The following is a 24,045-nucleotide window of genomic DNA, read 5'->3' as shown; positions in this document are numbered from 1 at the left end:
AGCCCATGGTCTGGTTCCAAATAATTCTCCCTTTTTTTAAAAAAATCCCATCTATCCCACAGAACTTGTCTCCATCCTGCCCTCCTGCCCTCCCTTGCCTCCCTAACTGATCCCTTCCCCAGCACCCCCTGCTGACAAAGGAGCTTCCCCAGCATCTTCTCATGTCTGAAACCATCCTCCTGTATTTCTCTGCCTTTCTGATTCAATCTTACTTATATTTTAGTTGAAATGCATACTCACGCTTCCTCTAATTATTTTTAATTATCTCTGGAATTGTGGTATTTCACTCAGCAGTGTGTTTTCATGTACCATACATAAAAGCTGCTATGCAAAATAAAGATGTACTGTGTATTAGCTGGAGTAAATCAATTTGATCAGTCATATGCTATAAATTGCACCTATTTAATCTGATCTGCTGCCTGTGTTCTTTCAGAATGTTCTGACACTCTGTAAAGTGCTGCACCGACACCTAATCTGCTCAATCTTCATTTTTCCCCAGCAAGTTTATGCGACCTAATGCCTCTCACTGTGAGGCCATGAGAATGTGGTGCAGCTAAAACCTCAGTTTGCAAACAACTGAATCTCTAGGTTACTAGCAGATATAAAGCATTACCACAGAAATAACCAAGAGGAAGACTAAAAAAGGAGAAACGAGCAGGTAAGGAAAGCAGTTCACCCCGACAGCCACACCATGGACTATGGATTTCACCAGTTGCAATGAAAGAACACTTTGTTCTGGAACTGCGTTTGGGATATGCAAGCTCTGGCAGGAATTATTTAGTCTGAAACAAGTGAAGATAAATTAATAGAGTTTCCAGTGAATTTGCCAGGACAATTATTTTCAGCCTGTTTAAAAATATTCACAGAGTGTACTTTAATGCAACATCACAAGGACTGATTTGAAAAAAATGGTATAAGCAGGATGGAGGCCGGTAGCTTAGGACACTGAGGTAGATCCACTGCTGAATCTGGCCCTGCTGGTCTTAGCAGACCACTGCTAACATTTTAATGCAAGGAAAAACATAAAAGGTTTATGACCATTTCTGTCCCATTTTCTTTCCTCCTCCAAAAAATCTTTCCTGAGCTGTAGAAAGAACAAGTGCCTGTTTGTTGGGTTGGGGCATGAGCGGGGGAAACACAACCCAGGTGCTGCACGTTGCTGCTGCCGACACAGACTTCTGCACTGGGGGCTTGACAGTAAAGATGCTGAGGCATGGCACACGGGAAGCTGTTACACTGTGCCACCAGGATTTTGGATGTTTCAAGAACAGTGATCCTGATCTCAAGTTATGGAAACAATTGCAAAAAATTGCATCTAAGTTTTGAATAAAGAAAAATCAAAATCAGGTCAAACAAAGCATTTGGTGTGATAATTGGATAATAACATCTTATTATGATATTCTCACACTTGGGAGGCATTTTTAGTATAAATTAATATCATATCTATGTAAGATGCAGAATTTTTTTCATAAAAATACTAGGAAAAAAGGTTATTTTTATAATTTCAAGCTGCTGCTTGTTCATAATCAGGAATATATGGAATGATTTTTAACTCAGACCAATCAGCATTTTCTGATCTGTGACATTTGCACAGAATGACTTATAATAACCTCCACTGCTGAACTCAGGCCCATCACAGTGGGAGCTGAGGGCACTATTTTCCCCAGAGAAGCAGACAAGTGAGAGCCACACCAGTTAATTCTGTAGGGCAGACTGCTTTTTACAGAAGCTGTTTTTACAGTATCTGCTTGGTCACTGGGCAGATAATGTATTAAAAGAGCTCAGCAGCTCGGCGTCACAGATGCAGATGGCTGGAAGGTAATGAGAGGCTTGCTCCGCTGCCTGGTGAAATGGAAGCACTCGCAGTTTAGCTGTGGCACGACAGTGTATGCTGTCAGACAGCTAATGCAAACACTTCACATGGAAAGAAAACACAGTTAGTTTTAGGGAGGTCCTGAGGCTGGAATGACGGCACATTTTTGACTGAGAATAAAAATGTAACAAACTTTAGAGATGCAAAAAAACAAAAAAAAAAAGAATCAAAAGATTTTTACAACAAAACAGTGCTAAAATATTAACATTTAAGAATTTGAAATTCTATACTCTTCTAGGCATATGCAGTGAAACAACAGGAAAACTTACTGAAATAAACCCAACGCAGTGCTGTGTGCGCATGTTCAAATGCATGCATTTATCTTGATGTTATACAAGTGTTGGACACAGTCAGGTGGAGGCGTGGTGAGATCTCCTCCCTCCTGTTCCTGCCATACGCATTATGTTAGAGGCATAATGCCAGGTATAGCACAACAGCGATCTCTGCACACGTGTAATTTAAAAAATAAACATCAGAAAACTGGGTAAAACAGTTTTATTGGCAACAGGAGTCTGCTGTGTTTCTGCACTGCAGTACTTTATAGATAATCTTTAAAGAAAACAAAAATAYTAGTGTGCTGTTTATAAACAAAACATTTTATTGTTTTTAGATACATTTTCAAGGCACTCTCATGCTGCAGTTTTGAACTCCATTTGGTAAGAAAAGGAATCCTTCAGAATGCCATCTTTCTGAAATAAAACATACACCTGCAAAGTTAAGTGAAACAACCAAAAATTCAGACCAGATCCTGACCATAAACTATGTTTGTTCCTGGAATCATGCTGAGAATCCATAAGTACAAAATGTTTGCTTTCTTGAGGATTTTCTTTCTATATTGGTTGCTATTTGTGAAACCCAAGACAAGATTCACCTCACCTAGTATTAGCTATTTAGAAGTTGGATAGTCTGAGGGAGCCACCTCAGCTCCTCTAAGGTCAACAAAAAGAGATGGGTGCCTCAGAAGAACTGTTCATCTCATATGTACAAATATCTACATAAGAACAAGATGAACTGTCCTCTGCCAGAAACTATTTTTCTGTATTGTCAATAGGGAGAGCTTAGATTAAGGCGATCAAATTTTTTTAATGGGAATTCAGGACAGGATATTAAAGTAAAATCCATCATAAGTTATCAATTACATTTTTACCTCTGCATTTTATATGAAACTCAGTAACCACTGATATAACATACTTTTCCATATATGGTTCTCACCAGAATGTTCCCATAAGACAGCAGGTATTTTGGTACAAGCAATTATATCATCACAGCCACACTAACTGAGGGAGAAGACTGAATGCAGGCACACTTCACAGATGAATTAAGCTGTTTAGACTGCTTTTATTAAAAAACAAAAAACCCAACACTTYAAAAATTGAGAACAGCACTCAAAATACAATTCTATAATGCCTGATCTACTTGAAATGAAAAATCTGTCAGCCAAAAGCATCTTGAAGACAGAACAAGAGTTCACCCCACTATATTTGAATCAGAAAAAGCCAGCACTAATTTTGTAGAATTATTACTTTTACTGTATTTTTCATGTATGATTTCTTGCTCAGAGTGTACAAATAGCGCCATTCAATCCTGGAGTTCTATCTGTATTGCTGGTGTTTCTGACTCATTCAAGATTATGTCCTGGTTTTACTTTTTATCACCATCAGTATTAGAGCAGCTATGTTCTATCTCCAGTGCGCACTGAACAGCTAAACTTTACCTGTCTTTATAATGAAGCTTGTTTAGCAGAGTCTCATTAAGCACACATTTCACTTCAACATTTTCTATTCAACCTGTCAGGGGGTCCTCAGTGGGGATTTTGTTACCAGACACCAGCAGGTTTCAGTATCGCAACATTTTTGGCACTAGATCGGTGACATATAACTTGGTCTCATGGAGTTATCAAAGTATAACATCTCTTTTGCTGTTGACAGGAAGGTCACACTGGTAGGGAAACGTGAGACAAGCCTCTCCAAGTGTCAGGAAAGTGTTGGATTATAATTCTTTACTCCTCCTTGTAGCGAGTCTTGCAGGAGGTGTGAAGGGATCAGATTCTTGCTCCAGCTAGAAGGCATCAGAGGCAGGATGCAGTGAATCCTCTGCTGACAGCTGGCCTTTGGAGGAAGCTGCTGTTTGCTTGGCACTAGGAGAAAAGGTCCCAGGAAACTGCAAGAAATGTAAAACTGTGCCTGCACAAGGCCGTTGGACTGACCCTGCTCTGGCTGACAGCACCACCTCTCCGGATGAGTTTTTAAAAACAGAGCTCCAAAGATTTTCTTTAGGAAAGCAGACAAAGATCTGTAATACAGGTCCACAGCAGCTCGTCTGGGACACCGGAACATCCCAGCCTCCTACTGTGACGGCGCTGGGTGAGTTCAAGCCTGCTCACACTGGCATCAAGGAAAAATGATAGTGACAGGTAAATAAAAAATGTGTATTAGTGTTCAAATACATTTTAGTCTGAGGATATAAACCATTCATACCTTTAGTCACCAGTGATCCACTAACTCCATCAGCTGAAGATGTGGCCTGAATATTTTATGCTGACACTGAACTCTTCCCTGAAAATGGGCTCTGAACAATGTGTTGCTTCAAAATGCGCCACAATTAAGGCTGACCGTGGCACAAGTGATAAAGATTAGTAAAACTGCCCTCACTGCTCCTGAATTTAGTTCCAAAGACAAAGCAATAAGCAGAGACTTAATCTGGCCATCCTCACTGGTGAAAACTCCCCATAATTGAAATGAATAAATAGCAAAATCACAGCTAATATCACCAATAACAAAAATAATTACCCAGGACAAAGTATTGTGAAATGAATAGCACCAAGGATGCTCAGGCACATATATCTTTTCTATAAAAGTGAAAATAGCATTACCTGGGCTCAAACAAAAATGTTATTCCAGTGTTCACTCAGAGCAGTCCTGTGGCATCCTGACCCCAAGTGCAATGTTTTTACAGAAAAACTAACTGGAAAAATACATCAGAATTTACTGTTTAGTAAGAGACTGGTTATGATCACAGCACCATTCCCCTGAAGTCAATTCATTCCCTCTAAAGTCAACAAGAATTTTGCTGTTGTCTTCAATGGAGGAGAGCCTGGACCTTAACAGGAGACTGCACATCGCTATTGAGCTTGGATTTTCAAACAAACAAAAACATTCCCCTTACAGAAAAATTATTGCACATTTTACCAACAGAGTTAGAAAGTAGCAGTACTTTTCACAGTATGTAAGGCACATGTGATCAGAGTTCTCCGACATGAAGGGTAAACCGAGTAACTTCAGAACAGAGTATTTACCTTCTCACAGGGCTGCTTCTGTCAGTAGTTCCACAATACGTGCTAGCATGCAGAAGAGGACCCAGTTCTACTGTCATCTACCCGAACTCCCAGACTCCAGAGAGAGCTGCGTTTGCTCCACTGAAGGCAGAAGCTAGCCCTTAGTCAGCTGCAGGAAATTTAATATGTACTTCCAGACACAACCTAAGCCTAAAGATAATTCAGCAGATGGGCTGACTAGCAGATACACACCTCTTGCCATGTGGATTAGAGGTCATGGATGCATTTTACCAGTCTGCAGACTTTAAAGGTTAGAGTTTAACAATAACGGAGGAAAAAAATCCTCAAAAAAACAAATAGCTCACAGTAACAGTGTTTTACCAGAATCCTTTATCTGTCATTGCTGTAGTATCATTGCATAGATTTCCAGTTCAGTGACCCACATGAATACCTGTCGAAATAATCACACCTTTGTTTCTTTAGTTCTGGCCTTTGAACAGTCTTTAGGTCAAAATGGCATTTTTGAGATTAGCACTCTGACAATTACTTATAAAAACAGTGGCAAGTTTTTTTAAACAGAAGTGCTGCTTCAGGACAGAATACAAGACTTTTATAGCAAATTTGGTTTTTCAAAAAAAGTAATTATATTAAAAATATATAATCCATGATGGAAAATTCTATTTTATCCCTGTCACAGGAAATAAAGAATACCACATACACAGGGTACACTTAAAATCTATGGGGCCAAATTCTGCACTGAATTCAATGGGAACTTTGCTTAAGTAACAATTGGAAATCTGATTTTAAGGCCACTGTAATCAATAGGATTTTATTTTTTGATTTCACAGTTACTTGTATTTCATCTAACAAACAGTGCATCATTCAACCAATAATAAATAAGCACAATAAAGAGTAAATCATATGTCATTAATATATACTCTCCTTTCCCTTCTACACCTATTCACATGATCAAAACTGGCCACAAACTACACCCAGTATTGATTGCGCTTCAAAGTTGGGTTTGTTTTTCGACAGTACTGGATCATTTCAGGATCAAGGTTTAACCAGCTATTTTGCAAAGACTGTTTTACAGGCGGAGAAACTACTGCAGGAAGCAGGTGTTCACGTCTTACTGGCATGAATGTTGTGGCTGTACTTCTCTCAACCCCCTTCAGGAGAGGGGTCACTGTAACAGTGGGTACCGTCAAGCTCCGTTCCAGACCATGACCTGGACTACCAAGTACTGCATCCATTTGATTTCTGACAAGTGGCTTTGCCGTCTCTTTTTTCTGACACATTAACAAAACGCACACAGAAATAACAGCAATAATGAGTAACACAGACACCAAGACCAGGGAGATAATGATGTACCAAGGGTTGCTGCTTTCACTTGGTTGCTTTCTGGGACTCCTAGCATTGCCTTGGACTGTGCTCTCAGCCTCTGTAGATCCACTTGTTGCCTTTGCCAGATTAAGCAGTGGACCTTCCTCGTGTAGATCTCCCCAGCGATTTTGACCTTGCCACATGGTTGGTGCAGTTGTCCGTGCTGCTATTGTAGGTTCGTCATTGGGGGAGGAAACTGCCTCATCCTCTGAGGTAGTGAGAATCTTTAAAGTGGTTGTGCTGGTTAAGAAAGGCACTTCAGCTGCAAAACGCTGCACAAGCCGGGGATCATATGGCACTATGGAGTACTGAAAACAGCCAACAGCAGGCTGCACATCATCTGCCCTGAGTATAAAAGTGAATGAGTCATTCAGAAGATCAATGCCTGTCATATTTGTATCTATGTCTAGGAGCACAACACCTCTATTGATGTCAGTCTGGGTGAATGTCTGAAGATCTTCAAACACTGCATCATTCATGAGCCTCCTCTTTACGATTCTTCCATGATATGGGGGCACTATCACTTCAAATCTAGGATTACTGTTTGTCAAATTAGCTAGCTCAGAAGCATTCAGGTCACTGCTTCTGAATTTATAAACTGCTTGATTTGAAATTTGCATATCAGGAGCAACTTGTACTAAAGGCTTCACTGTGATGTTCAGCACTTGTCCTGTTAGATTACCTTCTGCAGTGAACAGCATAAACTCCAATACTTCTTCGAATGCAGTGAGATTTGTCAAGTGGTAAGACAGCCTTCCTGAGTACAAATCTGCCTGCTCAAATTTAGTAACCTGCTCATTTCCAATCATCAGGTGCCCGTATTTGAGGGGCTGAGTTATTTCATATATGATGTTAGTGCTTTTTCCATTTGTGACAGCTGATAGATGAACATTAGTAATAGTGACAGATGTCTGGCCTTGTGGAAGTGCAACATTGGTAAGATTGACCAGAACAAGAGCAATTGGTATGACTTCAAGACTGAAAAGTTTGTATAAAGGGCGATGTTTACCATCAGTTACACTGAAATAAAACACCCCAGAGGATGAACTTCCATCCTGTACAAACCAAACTCTGCCATTGTCGACATCAGCTTGTGTGAAATCCTGTATGGAGACACTGAGATTGCTCTTCATTGCTAAATAACCATTATTAGGATTGCTAATAACAGTGTATTTGAGCTCAGTTGAGGGGTTATCTAGGTCTTCAACTTTCAAATTCTCTGACCCAAGCACTGACACATCACCCTGCAGGACTTTCAGGTGCAGCCTTTTAGTCTTCAGTTCTGGAGCCTGGTCATTCACTGGAACAACAGTGATATTAAACATCTCTTCTAAAACTTCGCCATGGGGCTTTGTAGCAGATTTGCTCTTTAGGTTTAACCAAACAGCAAAAGTGAAATTGTCAGTAAGTGACTCAGAATTATCATGTACATACACAATTCCATATTTGTTCAGTATGTATTGGGAGAAGTTAGGTTTCTCTTTGGTAACGTTTCTTTCTCCAACAATAATCATGCCATGTCGGGGTAAAGATACAACTTGATACCAGATTTCATACATGGAGCGTTGTACCTCAGGTAACTTAATCAGTAGATTTGAAGCATCTAAATTTGTTTTGTTGATTAAGACTCTACCTCCTTCCTGGAGAATGGCACCTAGCAGAAAGGAAATCAGAATCTTAAAAATCAAATATTTTATAGTTGCAATGTTTCAGAAATTAGATATGCATTTCGAATACAGATGATGCTCAGAAAAGAAACTGTGAAAGCAAGTGTTTCTCCTTCACAGTATCTTTGATTTCCATGTGTCATGGCTAGAAATATATTACCATTATTTTTAAATATAGATTTAAATATGAGGCTAGATTTTCTTTTGATGCATAGAGCAGGATTAAAGAAATATCAATATCTCACAGCTCCAGATGGTGCTTTCATTACCCCTACTAGTATAGTAAAATGGGGAATACCCACTACAGCAGTAACAAGGATCAAACATATGTAGTTAATATAATTTTTAAAGATGCAGTGATGCAGTTTTTCAAGCTACTACCTACACTATACTCTGTGCTAAAAGTATTCTGGTCATTTTTTACTGAAGAAAAATTATCCTTTGGTTTTTTCAAATTTGTTCATTGGAAACCAGAGAGATCCAAAACAATCAGGAGGCTCAAAGAGCACAGCATCTTCACCTGTGTTTGCCAGAAGACGACTGTTCCGATCATGCCTGGTAATTCCATACGAAATGGCAATATGGAACACCTGGAGGTCCAGGGCTGAAGGTGGAGAGGAGACAGTAAAAGTAAAGAAATCTTCTGTGCTCCAGTCAGCTGCCTCAGCGTGTAAGTGCTCATACATGATCACACCTTCATCCACCTGTTTAGGGTAAAGAAAGCCATAGGCACAAGAGGAAAACAATTTTAAATACAGAGGTGGAAGGAAAGAAAAAAAAAATCATAAGAACACTGTTCAATAGAGGACTGTGTATCTTACTCCATGCATAATGGCTGTATATATAACTTACCTAAAGAGATTATATCGCATTTCTCTTTCTCTGAAGATTAAATCTGTGTGGGCTGACAAGCATACTTGAAGGTAGGGGAAATGTTCCTGAGACAAATGCTTGGTAAAGGCCTTACACTAAGAACAGAGGTATAAAACATTGAGAAACTTATCTCAAATTAGCAAAGCTAACTGTGAATGGGAGCTCAGCTAGAATGTACCTTTAGAGAAGAAGAGTGTCACATGACTAGGGGATTTTCCTTTATAAGGATACCAYCTGGGCTGGACTAATTGTCCTGGAAAAACATATGAAAGAATGAAGGCTTCAAAAAGATTTTGATGGACCATATGTTTCATGGTGGATAGCAAAAGATACTTGGTCAGAGACTACTGAAACCTGAAGGAGATGCAATGACCATGAAAATATTTTCTCCTTTATACCCAAACAGCCAATGGGATAGCTTAATCAAAAATGTCTATATCACAGGAGGAAGGGGGATACCTAAGAGACAGGAAGGAAGCTAGCTTGCCCTGTTCCTGCTTTGGCTGACCCTGCAGATCCTTGCAAGAAAATCTTGTCAGTCTCACAGGGAGGATTTAAGCTTCAAAGGAGAATCCTGCAGTAAATCTTCAGAGAAATAAATATATGTACAAGATACAGCCATTCATCTGTTCAGGTCTGAAAGCAAAGGATAGTATTTTCATACTAGGATTCTCATCAGCCAGAACTACACCAGAACTTTAGGATTAATAACATAATGCATTGAAACTGCAATAAGATTTCCAATAACCACAAGATTAGGATACTTCTTTAGTTTCAGTCAGTAAATTCAGCCTCCACTTGATAATTCATTCACTGACCTGGAGAGAAGACAACTACCTATTAAATCCTTGGCAGCTTCCCAGGCAACCACTGGCCTGGCTTGTCTGTGTTAGTTTATAATTGCCAAAGAGATCACCGTCTGAGATGGTGCCGGTTCTACATTTAGAACTGGTAACACACTCCACGCAGTTTGCAAACACCCTGGAGGAATTCATTAGTACATGTTTCCATGACACGTGCTGAAAGGTGTGAAAAAGAAAACTAAAACCCAGCCAGTGGAGCACTTCAGCACTGCAGAATCTGAGCTATAACAACAGATAGAGCTAATCCTGAAACCACTGCAAAAGCCCCCACTGACAGCACGTAGGAAACACGGCTTTCAGGGTCAATTTTCTCAACAGCCTCAAAAACATCCCATCTTATTGACTAAGAAATTCAGATTGACGTGATAAAGTCTCATACATACATGTCCATGTTATGCTTTTCCTATACTCATTTAATTCTTAATGGCTATTATATGACAAAACATGCAAAAGTGATATTAAAAGGATACGTTGGTTCAGGATAACTTCTGAGAACATGTCTCTAGGACTTTAAGTTGGAGAAAGCARATTTACGTAACAAGAGTAGGCACAATATGCATCCTATAAATTCTGTGGTGTTTAGTATCAACTGTTAATCTTCCTAGGGTGTGGGGGGGTATTGTTTGTTTTTTTAATTGCAAGCCCATACCAATATCTGGGCTAATAAGAAAATAGCACTAGTGTGGATTTTGTTGTTTACCTCTGCAATGATATTAAATAGAATGAACAAATGGTGGCTTGCTGCAAGATGAAAATACTTCTGAGATATAGGAAGTACTGGCAGAGGAAAAAACAAAAATAAAAAAAMCCCCAAATCTCATGTTGAAAACAACTGTGCCACACTTTTTTTAAATCTGTTTAATGTGCAACTTAATTTTCTTATATTGTTTGCAAAACAACTGTCCTTGAAAAATTCATTGGAATGCAATAGTGATTTCAACCTTTTTTTCCTTTTTTGCAATGAGGCAATAAACCACACAACATAAGGAAGAGTTCAGCACCACAGCAAAAGTACTAATTTCTTTTAGAATCTAGCTACATACTGCTTGTCAGAAGTGAAATTTTAAGTTCCACAATACAGACTGAAGTCAATGAAACTCAAAAGAACTAAATTAACCCAAAATACATTTACATTCAAATCAGTTTTACAAGCATTTTGTAACCAACATAAACTGAATGTCTTATTTTCCATATAATGAATAATACAGTATATTTGTAGTATTAATGTCATTTCTTTACTGATATTTAATTTCATGTGGCTGTAAAACACTAGACAGTGAACGTTTATTTTGGATCTCTCTTTTTTTTTTTTTTTTCCTTTCTTCCTTATTCCCCCTCCTCTACCAGAATGAATAGCAAGCTGGTTAGGACACCTCAATTTTACCTGCAATAACTCTCTAAGCTCTACTTGTTTGAAGTGAAAACTACCAGTACAAATAACTCAAACAGGGAAGAAAAATACGCACATTACTACAGCTCAAATTCTTACACAATTTCTAAAGTTCAAAGGCAAGTTAGTTACATAGTAAGAACTAAAGCTATAGGTAAAAAGTGCCATGCTATAGCATGGCACTGCCCCATAAATGTGTAAAGATCGTATCTGTAGGCTAAGAGAGTAAAACTTCAAAACTTTAGCTGTAAGATCTTGTCTCACATGCTTAACTGTTTCATCTAACACTCATAAAATCATGAGTTTTAGGAAGAGAGGAAAACAGTGTCGCTATACAGTCCATCTCTCTCATAATGTAAAACACAGAACTCAGCTCAGTAATTATTGCAACAAGGCCAATAACATAATGGGATTAGAATACAGTTTTAAGAGAAATATCCTGTCTTCATCTTGGTTTATACAGCTCAGGTGGAGATTCCACCACAGTCCTTGGTGAGGTTGTTTCAAAGTCTAATGATAAGTGTAGTTATTAAAAATGTGAACCTTGTTTCTAGATTTTATCAGTCAAATTTCAATTTCTGGACAATAGGTTTTCTCATTATTTCATTTACTAGATCAAACAGCTCCTTTCTTAATCTGTAAATGTAGATTAGGACCAAATTATCTCTTAATCTTTCCTCCAATAAAGTCAGAAGATTGAGTTCCTTCTATTTCCCCCTACTACAAAATTTACTGAGAGTAACTTATTTCACAGAGGACAGTTATATTCAGAGTCTGCACACAGATGTAACTCATTTCTTTTCAGTTGCAGTTTCTCAAAGGACATTTTCCATCAAGCTACATGAGCTGTCACTTTTTAGTCTTTCAGGTATGAGACTCTATCATAGCTCAGATTCTTTAAACGCCTAATATCACAGCCAACGAAGTCAGTAAAAATCCACTTAGGGACACCAATGAGGATTGCATATAGCCTAAATGAAGCTGATGCTTGGAGTTTTCACACAGCACAAGGCTACTCCTTCTGCCAGAAACTAAAGGCTTCCAACCTCTGGCTGCTAATGGCAACAGAACAACTCTTCTTGAAAAATACTGTTACAAGCAAAACAGTGGAAACTGCCAAGACTCTGTGAGCATCCAAGAAGAGGGGAACAAAGGCTCCTCTTGCATTCATTACTAGATGCCAGATACTTAATGACACGGCAAATCTGGGCATCTGGGCATTGATGGGTCACATATGCCTGGTTACCGAACAGATATAAATGGACGAGACAAAGAATAAGCAACTGGGATGGCCTTTGAAGTAACAATCTACCCCAGAACTATTATAAAGTAAATGCTTACCATAGACTGTGTAAAACTGAGGATTTCCTGAGTGGTATTATCAGAATTTACTCTGATCAGCCTTCCAAGTTTGGGGGAAGTTACAATCATAAAAGTTATAGTTCTGTTTCCTGCATTGGTCACATCATTGGTTACAGCTTTCAGATCATGTCGTGAAATAGGTTTCCTGGARCCTAAAAAATGTGAATTAAAAGTAACTCAGATTTGCAACTGCAATTTTTCACAAAGTTTTATATGCACAACTCAGTCACTCATCTAATCATTGTACTCTGAATTTTAATAATGTTTTATAAGATCAGCAGTCTTATTCTTTTCCTAGTTACCTTCCTAGGTACCTTCAAATAATACAGCTCTTCCATAGCTTTTCACTCAAAAAAATCATAAATATGAACTATCTTTTTTTTACAGACATGAAAAACATACAGTTCTCTACAAGAAATACAATTGCTAAATAATAGCTTCTGCAAAAAAAACCACCCCAAGTAAGGAATAAAGCCCATACAAGAAGTCCTGCTCCTATATTATGTGTCTAGAACTGAATTCAGATTCCAGCTGAAGACACCATCGCTAATGTCTTTGGTAGCTCAATCTGCTCACAGAAGGCAGGGTGATTTGGCAAGGCCTGTCTGACAGAAGCCTTAATCCAGCAGTTTCTAGTGAACACACACAAACCAAAATCAGTTAATACCAGAAACCTGAACTATGCTTTATCGATATGAACAGATTATTTTCATTAAATAAACACTGAACTAAAAATAGGAAGGACATCACACATACAAATAATGGCCTGAACTGAAATGATGTATTACTAAGATGGAGACTGAGGGGTAACAAAATCCTTTTAATACATAACACTGCACTATCTAATACATTCTGGCTTAAAGACTGTAGAGAGCTTTCCGGATTTTAGCCAAACCAAGACAGTTTTTGACATGGCTGTGACAAAAACAAAGACATACTTCTTATTGCTAGCTGTTGTGTAAGCAACTCCCAGCAATGACAGGGCTGCAAAATATTAGAAGTTTTATTTGGCTTCTTTTTGATGTAATTTTTCCTCATGGTATACACTCAGCAACTAAATCTGATGTTTACTGTGATGCATTTGGAAGAGCAACAGATTCCTGTAAGTTACAAACAGGAATAATTCTAGGAGTTCCCCACCACTCCCACTTCTGCCTCCCTTCTTGCATTTTGCTTTTTTTGAGCAACAAGCTTTATAGGTATCAATATATAATTTCAGACACTAGCCATAYATATCTTTGAAGTCTGAATTATCAACCCATCTCCACTAAAGCATAATCTTTACAGAAGAATAACACAAAATATGTTCCTGCTATAATATTCAGCAGAAAAAATACAGCAAGCAAACTGGTGAATAGGAATGTTTTGCAAGCATTTGGTAACATTAGGATTCTGCCTGTTTACATGTCAAAACCTGGCTCAAACCACATCTACTTTGAAACAGAGTTGCTGTAACAAAATGAGATCCTCTTGCTCTGTTTGTTTTCCCCTTTTCACCTTCCCATGCCTCTCTGTATCCATATTTCTTAGAAAAGCAAAGCAGTCCCTCAGGTCTAGAATTCTCTTGCACTGTAACTAATTCAAGACGTGCCCCTCCTCTTCCTCTCTCTACTTTTCCTTTCCCTTTTCTGTGTGCCAAGGTGGTGAGGAAGCATGACCTTGTGTTGTGCGCACAGCAGATGTGCTCAAGAATGTAGAACAGAGAGCAACAGTTAATCAGACCACATGTTATCCGCACAACACAGCTATTTCTCAATAACCTCATACTTATGCAAATCAGAGCCCAGTGTCCTAACAGATTAAGACAGGGTAACTCTCAAAAATGGTTATGCTGTAGTGTTAGATGGTGCCACTTCAATTTTTCATGATAATGATACCACGCATCGCATTACAACACTGCCATTGCAGTACAGGGCAGGGGGCGGAGGGGACATGTACCTCAGTGCCACAAGGCCCTGGCTCATTCCTCATAGACCTGAGCTCACTCAAGAGCTAGGACTTCGCTGCACAGCAGAGGCTGAAATACAGTTTAGGGCCGCAGATACTAAAATTTCTCACCCTTTCCTGTGAAATGGGATCCACCCTCTGACAGCCTCCTCCTTCCCCCACTTTTCTCCTGAGACCTGAAAACCTCTTCCAGCACCTGCAGCAGTTCTGCTCTGGTTCGGCACTTTAACAGAGAAAGGGAGGCATTTCACTAGCCAACAGACCGGGTAAAGGAAAGGGAAGTGAGAACACAGTCTGATCCCACACGTGGGAGCACAGACATCGCACAAGCAAAAACACCCAAACTCTGGGAAAAGGAAGAGAGAGAGAGGAGGAAGACATACCACAAGGATGGGTGGTGCAGAGCGCAGCGGCACTAAACCACGCGGGCAGAATACAACAGCATAACACCATTATCGGTACCTAATAATTTTGGTATGTGTAATAATTTTGGTATCTGTTTTTACTGCCTACATTTAAAACTGGGAGAAGACTCTGGCATAAGCATTCTTCCTATCATTGCTACACAGCTATGGATCATCTCATCTATGACTGGCTCAGACAGCTCTGCTTCTGAGTAACTACAAGGCTGTCTCTTCTTCTCAAATAGCAACTCAGCTCATGCTTTCTTTGAGCAATTGCTTCTCTGAAGAGAGCAAATCCTCATATTCCAGTTATATAGCATATGTAGGAAAAACTCATGTATCTATCAATTTAGTGAGCATACTGAATAAAACAAGCTTCTGTTGGACAGAAGAAATCCATAAATTACATAAACAAATCTGCTATATTCAACAGGAAAGAGGACAGCAGTACATGTGCTTATAAAACTGCAGAACAATATGCTTGAGAGAATAGCTTACACCCAGCCATGAAGACATGGCAAATTCTTCACAATATATTCAAGTTCCACTTCCCTGGAGAGAAAATCCTTCAGGTTGTCTCAAAGTTAACATTTCCTGCAGTGCTGTAAAATATAACGGGACACGGGCCATTGTTTATGTGTGGGTGAGCAGCTGGCACCACCACTGTTTGAATAGTCACTCCATGATGATCAAGTACCAGTATTTGCTCACTGAAACCTGTACAGCTCCAGAATGTCTTTAAAAACTGGCAAAAACAGAAAAGGTGAAAAAGGTAGCAAAGTTCTTTTTTGGCGTTAAAAAAGTATTACTAACTCAAAATAAGTGAGAATTCAGCAAAAGCTGCAGGCCTAGATGAATACAGCTTGCAGTGCTGAAAAAAATGTTATATTTTGCAACTTGGAGAACTGATAGAAAGTCTAGAGACTTTTTCTTCTGCAAAAGTATCAGACATATTTTTCTTACAATTATATTTGGCTTAAGATAGAATTCCTGTAAACCTCTGTGCCTGAGGCACCCTTACACACCAAAATCACAGACAGATTAATAAGCCGTGTAAGTGGATTGATCTGAATCCCATTTATATCAACTGAATTAGAAGATCATGCTGCTACAATCCCATTTTTTGCTGCCTGTGTTCAAGTGGCTTTCATTGCGAGCCTTTATTTATATAGCTTATATTCAAGAAGTTTAAGAAACTGAAGTACTCCTTTTCTGTTTAGGATTAATAAATCAAGGCATAGATTAATAGCTATAGAGCTTTCCTAGCTTTGAACCTCTCTCTGGCTGTATGGACCACATTCAGAGAAAAAAAAAGAAGGTAGTGCAAACTACATCTACATGAGAAGTATAATGGAGGATGTTGCTGATAGAAGACTAATCTTTATTTTTCTTTTAATCCTGTACTGAATGTTAGATTATTAACTCAATGAGGGATTACTCTTGCCAATGCAGAGCAATAAGTGGCTCTGGTGAGACTCTCTTAACTCATCAATTTCTGCAGGAGCAAGATTTCATTAAAAAAATACAAAGCTGCTGACCCAGCTATTTCCACATGCACAAATATGAATCAAGGCTGTTCAATCCTTCTGATTCATCAGTGAGTCCCATCTGCTCTCCATAACCCTGCTTAAGTAAGAAAGCGAACTTGCATTCTGGTTAGCTCGAGTGTGCTATTCAGAGCCCCACAGACATGGGCTTCACCCTGCTTCTGCTAGGCAAAATCAGAACCAGCTGAGAGAGGCTGAATATTCTAACCAGCACTTTGCATCTTCATTTCTATGAATGCAATATTGAGCTTTTAAACTAATTTGAATAGGAAATCTTCAGTGCTTAGGCAGACAGTGTTACTGTCACACTGCACTTACATATTTCACTGCCTATTTGCATCACTGACAGCACATATGCATATCAAAAAATTAAAGCCTACAATACAGTAAGAACATTAGAGACAACATGACTGATCTTTAAAAATCAGACAGATAGACATATCCATGTACAGTTATCTACAGTTTAGTCAGATAGCTATCTAGCAAATAACTGTATACATGGTAGCTTATGAAATTATTTCAAGCGCATGAAATCAAGATAATCTGTTAAAACCAAACCTGGAAAGACTTCAAGTTCTTTGTTCACTTCCAGGCTAACTATTAGAGTCCGAGCTGTGATGCTAAAAATTTGTCGAGGTGCAAAGTTCAAACCATCTGTAACCTGAAAGTTGAAGCCTCCAGACATTGCTCCTGTCAAAAACAAAACAAAGATTTATTGTTATTTTCCCATGTTTCATCTAAAACACACAAACATACATTGTGCATGTTTTGCTTTGGACCACAGTGAAATAAAACCAGTCATCCTGAAGCCATTTTTTGATCAGTATTTCTGTATCTTAACTAAGAATTAAATAAAATCATAATGCAGAGACCCCCATCCCAAGGAAGAACTACCAGCTGTTGCTTAAACTGAAGGGCAAACATCCCAGGGATGTAAATCAGCAGACTGCCCCTTCCCTTCTTCTTTCACTGAACCCAGTGAAGCTGAAACCAGCTTAAACTTGGGGAGACACAGGCCCCAGGTTTTCTCCTCCTATTATATCTTGGGAGGGACCTGAGCACTTAAGCAGCCACATTTTGGCAGAGATGTAATTTGGGGAGAAAAACAACTAGAACAGGCTTTCACTTTAGTTTAGATTTAACCTGGGAGCTGATTCACTCCTTTAACTGCTTCCTTCTCCTTTGCTCTCCTTCAGCTTTGCTGAAGAAGATATGTTGTCACAGCTCAAACTATTTCAGAGGTTATGTGCACTCACAATAAATGCCCATTTTCTTCTTTAATCTTAGGACCTGTATGTAGTCTGGCATAAGCAATAGTAAAATACTTCCAGGAGACTGAGTGAATTCCTGTAAAAATATATTTCTCAGAACTGACTTTTTGAAGTGTACAGTGCTTTAAATAGAGGGTCCTCAAACTGTTTATTCAGGTAGAAAAAGAGAATGAAAAATTACAACATTAACTGCTGCCAAGAGTTACTGTTGCTCTTCTGCTTGCTTTGCCACATGAACATGTATCCTAAAGTGCAAGGTTGCCATGTACTTTTACATAAAGATCAGCACTCCTGATATGTTCATTTATAGTTCGACAAGAAGAATCAATGTTGGTTCTGAGATTATAGTTAAAAACTCCCCTAGGGAAGTTAACTATAGTTAACAATTCCCCTAGGGAATTATAGTTAACAAATCCCCTACGGCAAGCACAGAATATCTCTGGAATATCAAGCCAATTTTTTTGTATTTTTAAAGCTTTTATTTTCTGATATTTTCTCTTGATAAAAACACACAACTGGCTGCACATTTAAAAGGGCAATGAGGAGTCTAGGATTTGCCTCAGGTTGGGAGGAAAATGCTTACTTAGCTTTACTTGCTTTCTTGGCTAATGAAGAGCAACTTTCTGACTGAAATAATCAGAAATTTGTCATTGACACAGTCAGGAACAGAACTAAACCCTCAAGTGCTACTTGGGTGAAGCATATATTACTTTAGCATAATTAATTTTAAAGGAATAACTAATTGAAAAAAATAAAAAGGACGCCAGAAAGAGGGTTGCAGGAACTGCACTGCAAGACACTGAGGCTTAAGGAGAGCTGACAGGAGCTCAGTTCAGTACTGCCCTGAGGAAAACCACTGGCAGGGTTTAAGGGCAGACCCCATCCTGCCAAAGTGGGTGGGCAGTACCCTGGGGTGCAAGCGAGGGTGGAACAAGGGAAGGAATTTGCACACTGAAAGAGGAGTACAGAAAAGGAGAGGTATGTTCTGTTTCTGCATTTATGCTCATGACAGAACACACAGAGATTATTGAGGAAGCAAATACAAAACTTCAGGGGAAAACATAAGAACAAAGCAGCAGATTCGCAACTCAGCACAGAGTAAGCAACAACTTACAATTCACAACACTGAGCAAAAATGAAGAAAAAGGCTTTACAGAGATTAATATTAGAGGCATGAAAGCAAAAGTTTGGTAGTACTTTCTTTTGCAGTACAAAACAATCTGAAGACGGAAAGTCATGTACAGATGCAGAAGACCGTTGACAGCTGGAGCAATTAATGCTATCAGAAGTAGCCAGTGGACAGAAGAGCAACCTCAGCCCCAAAACCCTTTTGCCTTGGAAAGGGTTAGAGTGAGCAGAAAGAGCAGAAGCCAGACTGCGGAGGGCATGAAATGGGGGTACTTCTTAGGAGTAGCCAAAGAAGTTAGTATATGCTAAAAGACCTGAGATGAGGGACAGAACAACAGTTGAAAGGGAAAGGAGTAATGACAGCAACCAGGTAAGGAAAGGCCCCAGGACAAGGCTGGGGGCAAGAAGATGAGTACACTTTCAGCAACAGTCCAAGATGAAGSAGGAAAGAAAATCCCAGACTGAGAAGGCAGAAGAAGTGAAATAGCAAGAGTCCTTTATGAAATGCTGGCCATGATGGTGAGTGGATGGCAGAGACACAGCAGCTGCAGGAGCAGGCATATGACTTGAGCAGCTTTACATTTCAGTTTTACTGTACATCCCACACTCCCGCTTGCTGAAAAATGAAATTTGCTATTTCTTTTACTTCTTTTAATCTAGATTCATTTCTTAAGGCTGCAGATGTGCATTTACCATTTCTGAAACACAGAGTAGATTCAGTTCCTCAAATTAAGACTACCATCTTCCTTCTACCCTTCCATCACGACAGGGGTTTTACATGTCAAAATCTCCCTTGGAACAACACCTTAAACAGCTTGACTCACTTTTGCCATGTTCTTGACCTGCTATTTGAGTAGAATACCTAGAGCTCACCAACAGCTATTAGACTGCTTGCAAAGCAACTTCAGCAACACATATACACTCTGCAAAATACTGCATTTGAAGTCAGAGCTCTTCAACCTGCACCAACCTTCATAAAGTCACAGCACAGATCTGAAGTGACTGCTGAACCCAAGAGCACTAGAAATAATTCCACCCTGCCTTGGGGCTGGTGGGAGAGCTCTGTACCTCTCTCAACTTCTTATCCAAAACACAGCTGGCTTATTTCTGCTTTAGCTCCTCCTTTCTTCTCCTTTCAGCTGAGGTAATACAAAAATAGAGCTGGAGGAGAAGAAAAGCAGCTATCACCCCCTAAGAGCCCCACCTCCACCTCGGACTGGAGTCCTCCTGGGACATTCATTCCTGTGGCTGCTTGGTGCCACCACTTAGGGATCCATGAGGCAGCCCTGACTTCCTTTCTTATTGCCCACACGTTCTCTCTGTAGCAGCGTAAATAACCCAATCTCTAGCTCTGGCCACTGGCAGAAAAGAGTCAAGGGATAAAGCTGAATTTCTTCACAGCCTGAAGGGAGGGTTGACATCACTCACAGGAACCGTAATTTCATTGCCCAGAGCTCCTCAGCAACATGACTCTGTCAGGTACCTGAGGGCCTGTTAGTCCATGAATAGCTCTGCACTGTAGCAGGATGGAAAAGCTCCAGGAGATACTCAATAACAATGTTCAAAAAACTCGATTTCGTATCTCTGAAAGCTGCATGGCAACATTTGCTCCTGCAAGCCAAGGACTTATGTTCAGAAGGAGACTGCCGCTAACTGAACAACTAATATTCCTTCCCCTGAATACAGGGGGTTCTTGGTGGGCATATATTTATATAGTCATAGGACCTTTTCCTGTTTAGTTTGTGAGAACATGTATCACAYAACCAGCGCTCTGAGATTTTTGTGACATTACAAGGATATCCTCAAAGGATTACAAACACAAATACACTGAACAGGACCAGTATTCTGGTAACAGAGGTTGTACTTTTGGAACCACATACCACTGTGTACAAATACCAGCTGCCCTTCCATTATATGAGCCTGAGTAAAATTAAGGATGCTGTTGTTTGGAGAAGACTTCAGAGACAAGCGCCCATTGCTAGGCAGAGTAAGGGTGTATATCAGTTCGGATGGTGAGGAGTCCTTGTCTTCTGCACAGAGGTCATCAGCAGTTATTTCTGTAACTGAACCCACCCAGACCTAGGAAAATAAAAAATAAAAAATTCAACATTCAACACGCCCAACTTTCATTACAGGAAAAGAAAAAAGAAAAACAGCCTGAGGACAACAAAATCTTTAATACAAATGAAACACTTCTTGTAGCTGGATTATTTTCTTTTTACAATATGCTCTAAAGGCCCTTTTTTGTGCACTGAACGATTCCCAGAGGTGCTCCTTCCAGTGGGAGATGAGGACACCAACACCTCCAAGAGCTGCTTGGCACTTTGCAAGGTCATGCTTCAAGCCAAAATAAATAATTAGTACTTGGGAAGATGCTATAAAACCCATCACTTAATTCTAGCAAATATACTTGCACTTTTTTTAGCTTAAGTTTAAGCACACATTGCAAGATCCTTCTTTTGAGCAGAGAAGACTGCTATCTGAGCTTCATTCACAACTCACTGGTTAATTTCTGGTTTGGAAACATTAAGCAACAGCCTGCTTCACTCTTCATCTTTGCTGTATTTATTTAGAATTATTGACAAGCACTAAGACTAAAAAAACCAATACATATTTCCCTTAAAATGAAATAAAGTCCCTAAACATTCAACACATCAATGTCAATTCATTTCATGAAGAGTTTATTTCATCATGTATAATCTTTAAAGCCTCAGTCTTTAAAGCCTTGGCTTGAGCTTCAAAACACTTACTGCAATGTCTGTTCCTGTCCTCCTAGGGCCTTAGTACACTTCTAACAAGTATCTGGTAGTAATATCACACCAAAAGGCTAAAGAGTACACACGATCCTTGACAAATATAAAAATCAACAATCACAGATTTTTCCCAAGTATTAATGTTACTTTTTAATGAAAATTATGGATGAAATACTGACTTTTTAAAAAGTCACTGGGATTTTTGCCATGATACTTCAATAGAAGAAGGATTTCAGCCTACACTGTATCATAAAATCTTTGCCATGGAAAATGAGATACTGTAATGAAATTATGTGTTTTCTAACTAAGAAAACAAGTTTGGAAAAAGAAAAGTTGAGATGTTTTCCATCACAGAAACGTAACACATCTTGCAAACAGGAAATAGCCATTTTCTTCCTTGAAATATGTATTTCTCTATAACGTAATTACTAGAGAAGTTTGATAGAAGACATCACCTAGGAAAACACAGGATGGTAACTAACAGCAAAGGCGGACTTCTTAATGACCAGCACCAAGTAAGTGCATCAGAGTCACTAGTTTAGTGTATTAGTGTCACTGGTTTGGTGTTCTGAGACCATTTCAACTCATGTCGCTAACACCTGATTCAGACTATTCTACACAGGGAATACAAGGTCACATACAGAGTACAGAAAAACGTAAGAAAGGACCATGCAAATATGTTACCACGTATGACTCTGGCTAAAATTCCATAAGTTTAAAAAAAAATTTCTCTTACTAAAGGAAAAATTGAGCTTTTCAACTGTAACATTAGTGTTTATTTCTATTGTTCCAGCAAACTTTTTTTTTTTTTTTTTTTTTTTTTTTAAGTACTGTACATGCTGAGGTCCTCTGTGACCTGTAACATGATCCTCAAAGAATGAAAGGAGATATATGAGCTGAAAAGGGCTGTAGGGAAGCAGACACTCAGAATACTGCAAATACTGTACAAGTGGCTTATTTTCCACACCTAGGATCGAGCCTTCCTTGAAGAGCACCATGAAAACTGTATGCTCCATCTCTAGGATGYAGCATTACATTAATTTTGAATTTGCCTAATACTTTAGGCATGGTCCACAGAAAGGTTTATGACCCTGCCTGCTGGGAAATAATCCACTCTGCTCTGCTTACAGCAGTCAGCTTACCTGTCTCTCTCCTTTTGTGTTACATATCCTATTAAATACTTTATATACACAGCCATTTTAATAAGTGAATGATTTAAAGGAAAAAAAAATCAGCATTTGAATTTTGTTTTGAAAAAAAATCTAGTTATAGGAAAATACAGCCCTCTTGTGGCAACAAAAGGGTACAGTCATTTCAGAGCAGCATAAACAGATAAACATATTTAAATACATACATAAATGGAACAAGTAAGGCCAGGACACCAATTTTCTTTAAAAAATCAGATTTCTCTCCCCTGTCCTCTCCCCCAGAAGAAACCCTCTCTATAAAACATGCCAAAATTATAGGAAATAAACCCTAAAATGCCGTATAAATTCAGTAACTAAATACATTTATCCCTCAAGCACTCATTTTTCTAATAGAAATGCTTTGACTTAAATGCAAGGATTCCTAGCACACATAACAGAAAGTCTCATTACAGTAAAACTTTCCATATCTCATGTRTTACATTAACATAAATACTTCAGCATGTTATAAAAGCTCAGGCAAAAAAGGAAAGAAGAAAACTTCAATTACTTTCATTTCCTTGGAAAAAAAAACAGAAACAAGTCCCCAAATATTTGGCTGCTTGTCCTCTTGAAACTCCCCCCATGGTGTTCATAACCTTGTATATACAGTGGACACTGTGGACTGAAGAAGGGACGTTACAGATGCCCCAGAAGTGAGGGAGCTGGAGTTGAAGGAATCATTTGGCATGAATGTACACACTCAACACGTTCTTGCATTTAGCCTGAAGACCCGTGACAAAGCCCCAGTTAACTTTCATATATCCTCACCTAGATCACCAGGCATGTACCACAGCTCTTCAAGGGAACCTGTTTCTCAATAGCAAGTGCCATATGGGAACCTAATTTTTTAATTCTGTTATTCACTTAGTTGTTCTTTTGAACTTTTTACATTGAGAGCTGCAAAAATTCTGAGATGCTAAACTTCAGGCAGCTCAAATGGTCTTACTGAAGATGACAGTGCATAAAATAAAGACACGCAGGCATTGTAAGACACAGAACTTGATCTTTTCTAAAAAACAACAAAATCCAAGGCATAAAATTGAAGCATTTTCTTTTTAAAAATAAGGTGTTTTGAACAAGACATCCTGTAGATACCTCAGTTTTCACACTATTGGTCCCGGAT

The 24,045-nt window shown here is 39.0% G+C and overlaps 1 protein-coding gene across 1 annotated transcript in view; it reads right to left on the bottom strand.

The window, feature by feature from the left end:
* Nucleotides 1-2,501: 2,501 nt before the first annotated feature.
* LOC112964530 (chondroitin sulfate proteoglycan 4-like) overlaps nt 2,502-24,045 on the bottom strand; it is a 30,251-nt gene continuing 8,707 nt past the window's right edge. Inside the window, exons 5-9 of the mRNA XM_026062753.1 lie at nt 20,863-21,061; nt 17,142-17,273; nt 12,665-12,837; nt 8,718-8,901; nt 2,502-8,184 (exon numbers count right to left, since the gene is read on the bottom strand). Of these exons, the coding sequence (XP_025918538.1) occupies nt 6,134-8,184; nt 8,718-8,901; nt 12,665-12,837; nt 17,142-17,273; nt 20,863-21,061 (2,739 nt within the window). The 3' untranslated portion in view covers nt 2,502-6,133. The remainder of the gene's footprint in view (nt 8,185-8,717; nt 8,902-12,664; nt 12,838-17,141; nt 17,274-20,862; nt 21,062-24,045) is intronic.

Source organism: Apteryx rowi, unplaced genomic scaffold, assembly GCF_003343035.1.
Source record: "Apteryx rowi isolate R43461 unplaced genomic scaffold, aptRow1 scaffold_192, whole genome shotgun sequence".
NCBI classification, from domain to species: domain Eukaryota; kingdom Metazoa; phylum Chordata; class Aves; order Apterygiformes; family Apterygidae; genus Apteryx; species Apteryx rowi.
The sequence above is the reverse complement of the archived record's forward strand: the minus strand, read 5'-3'. Positions and strand labels throughout refer to the sequence as shown.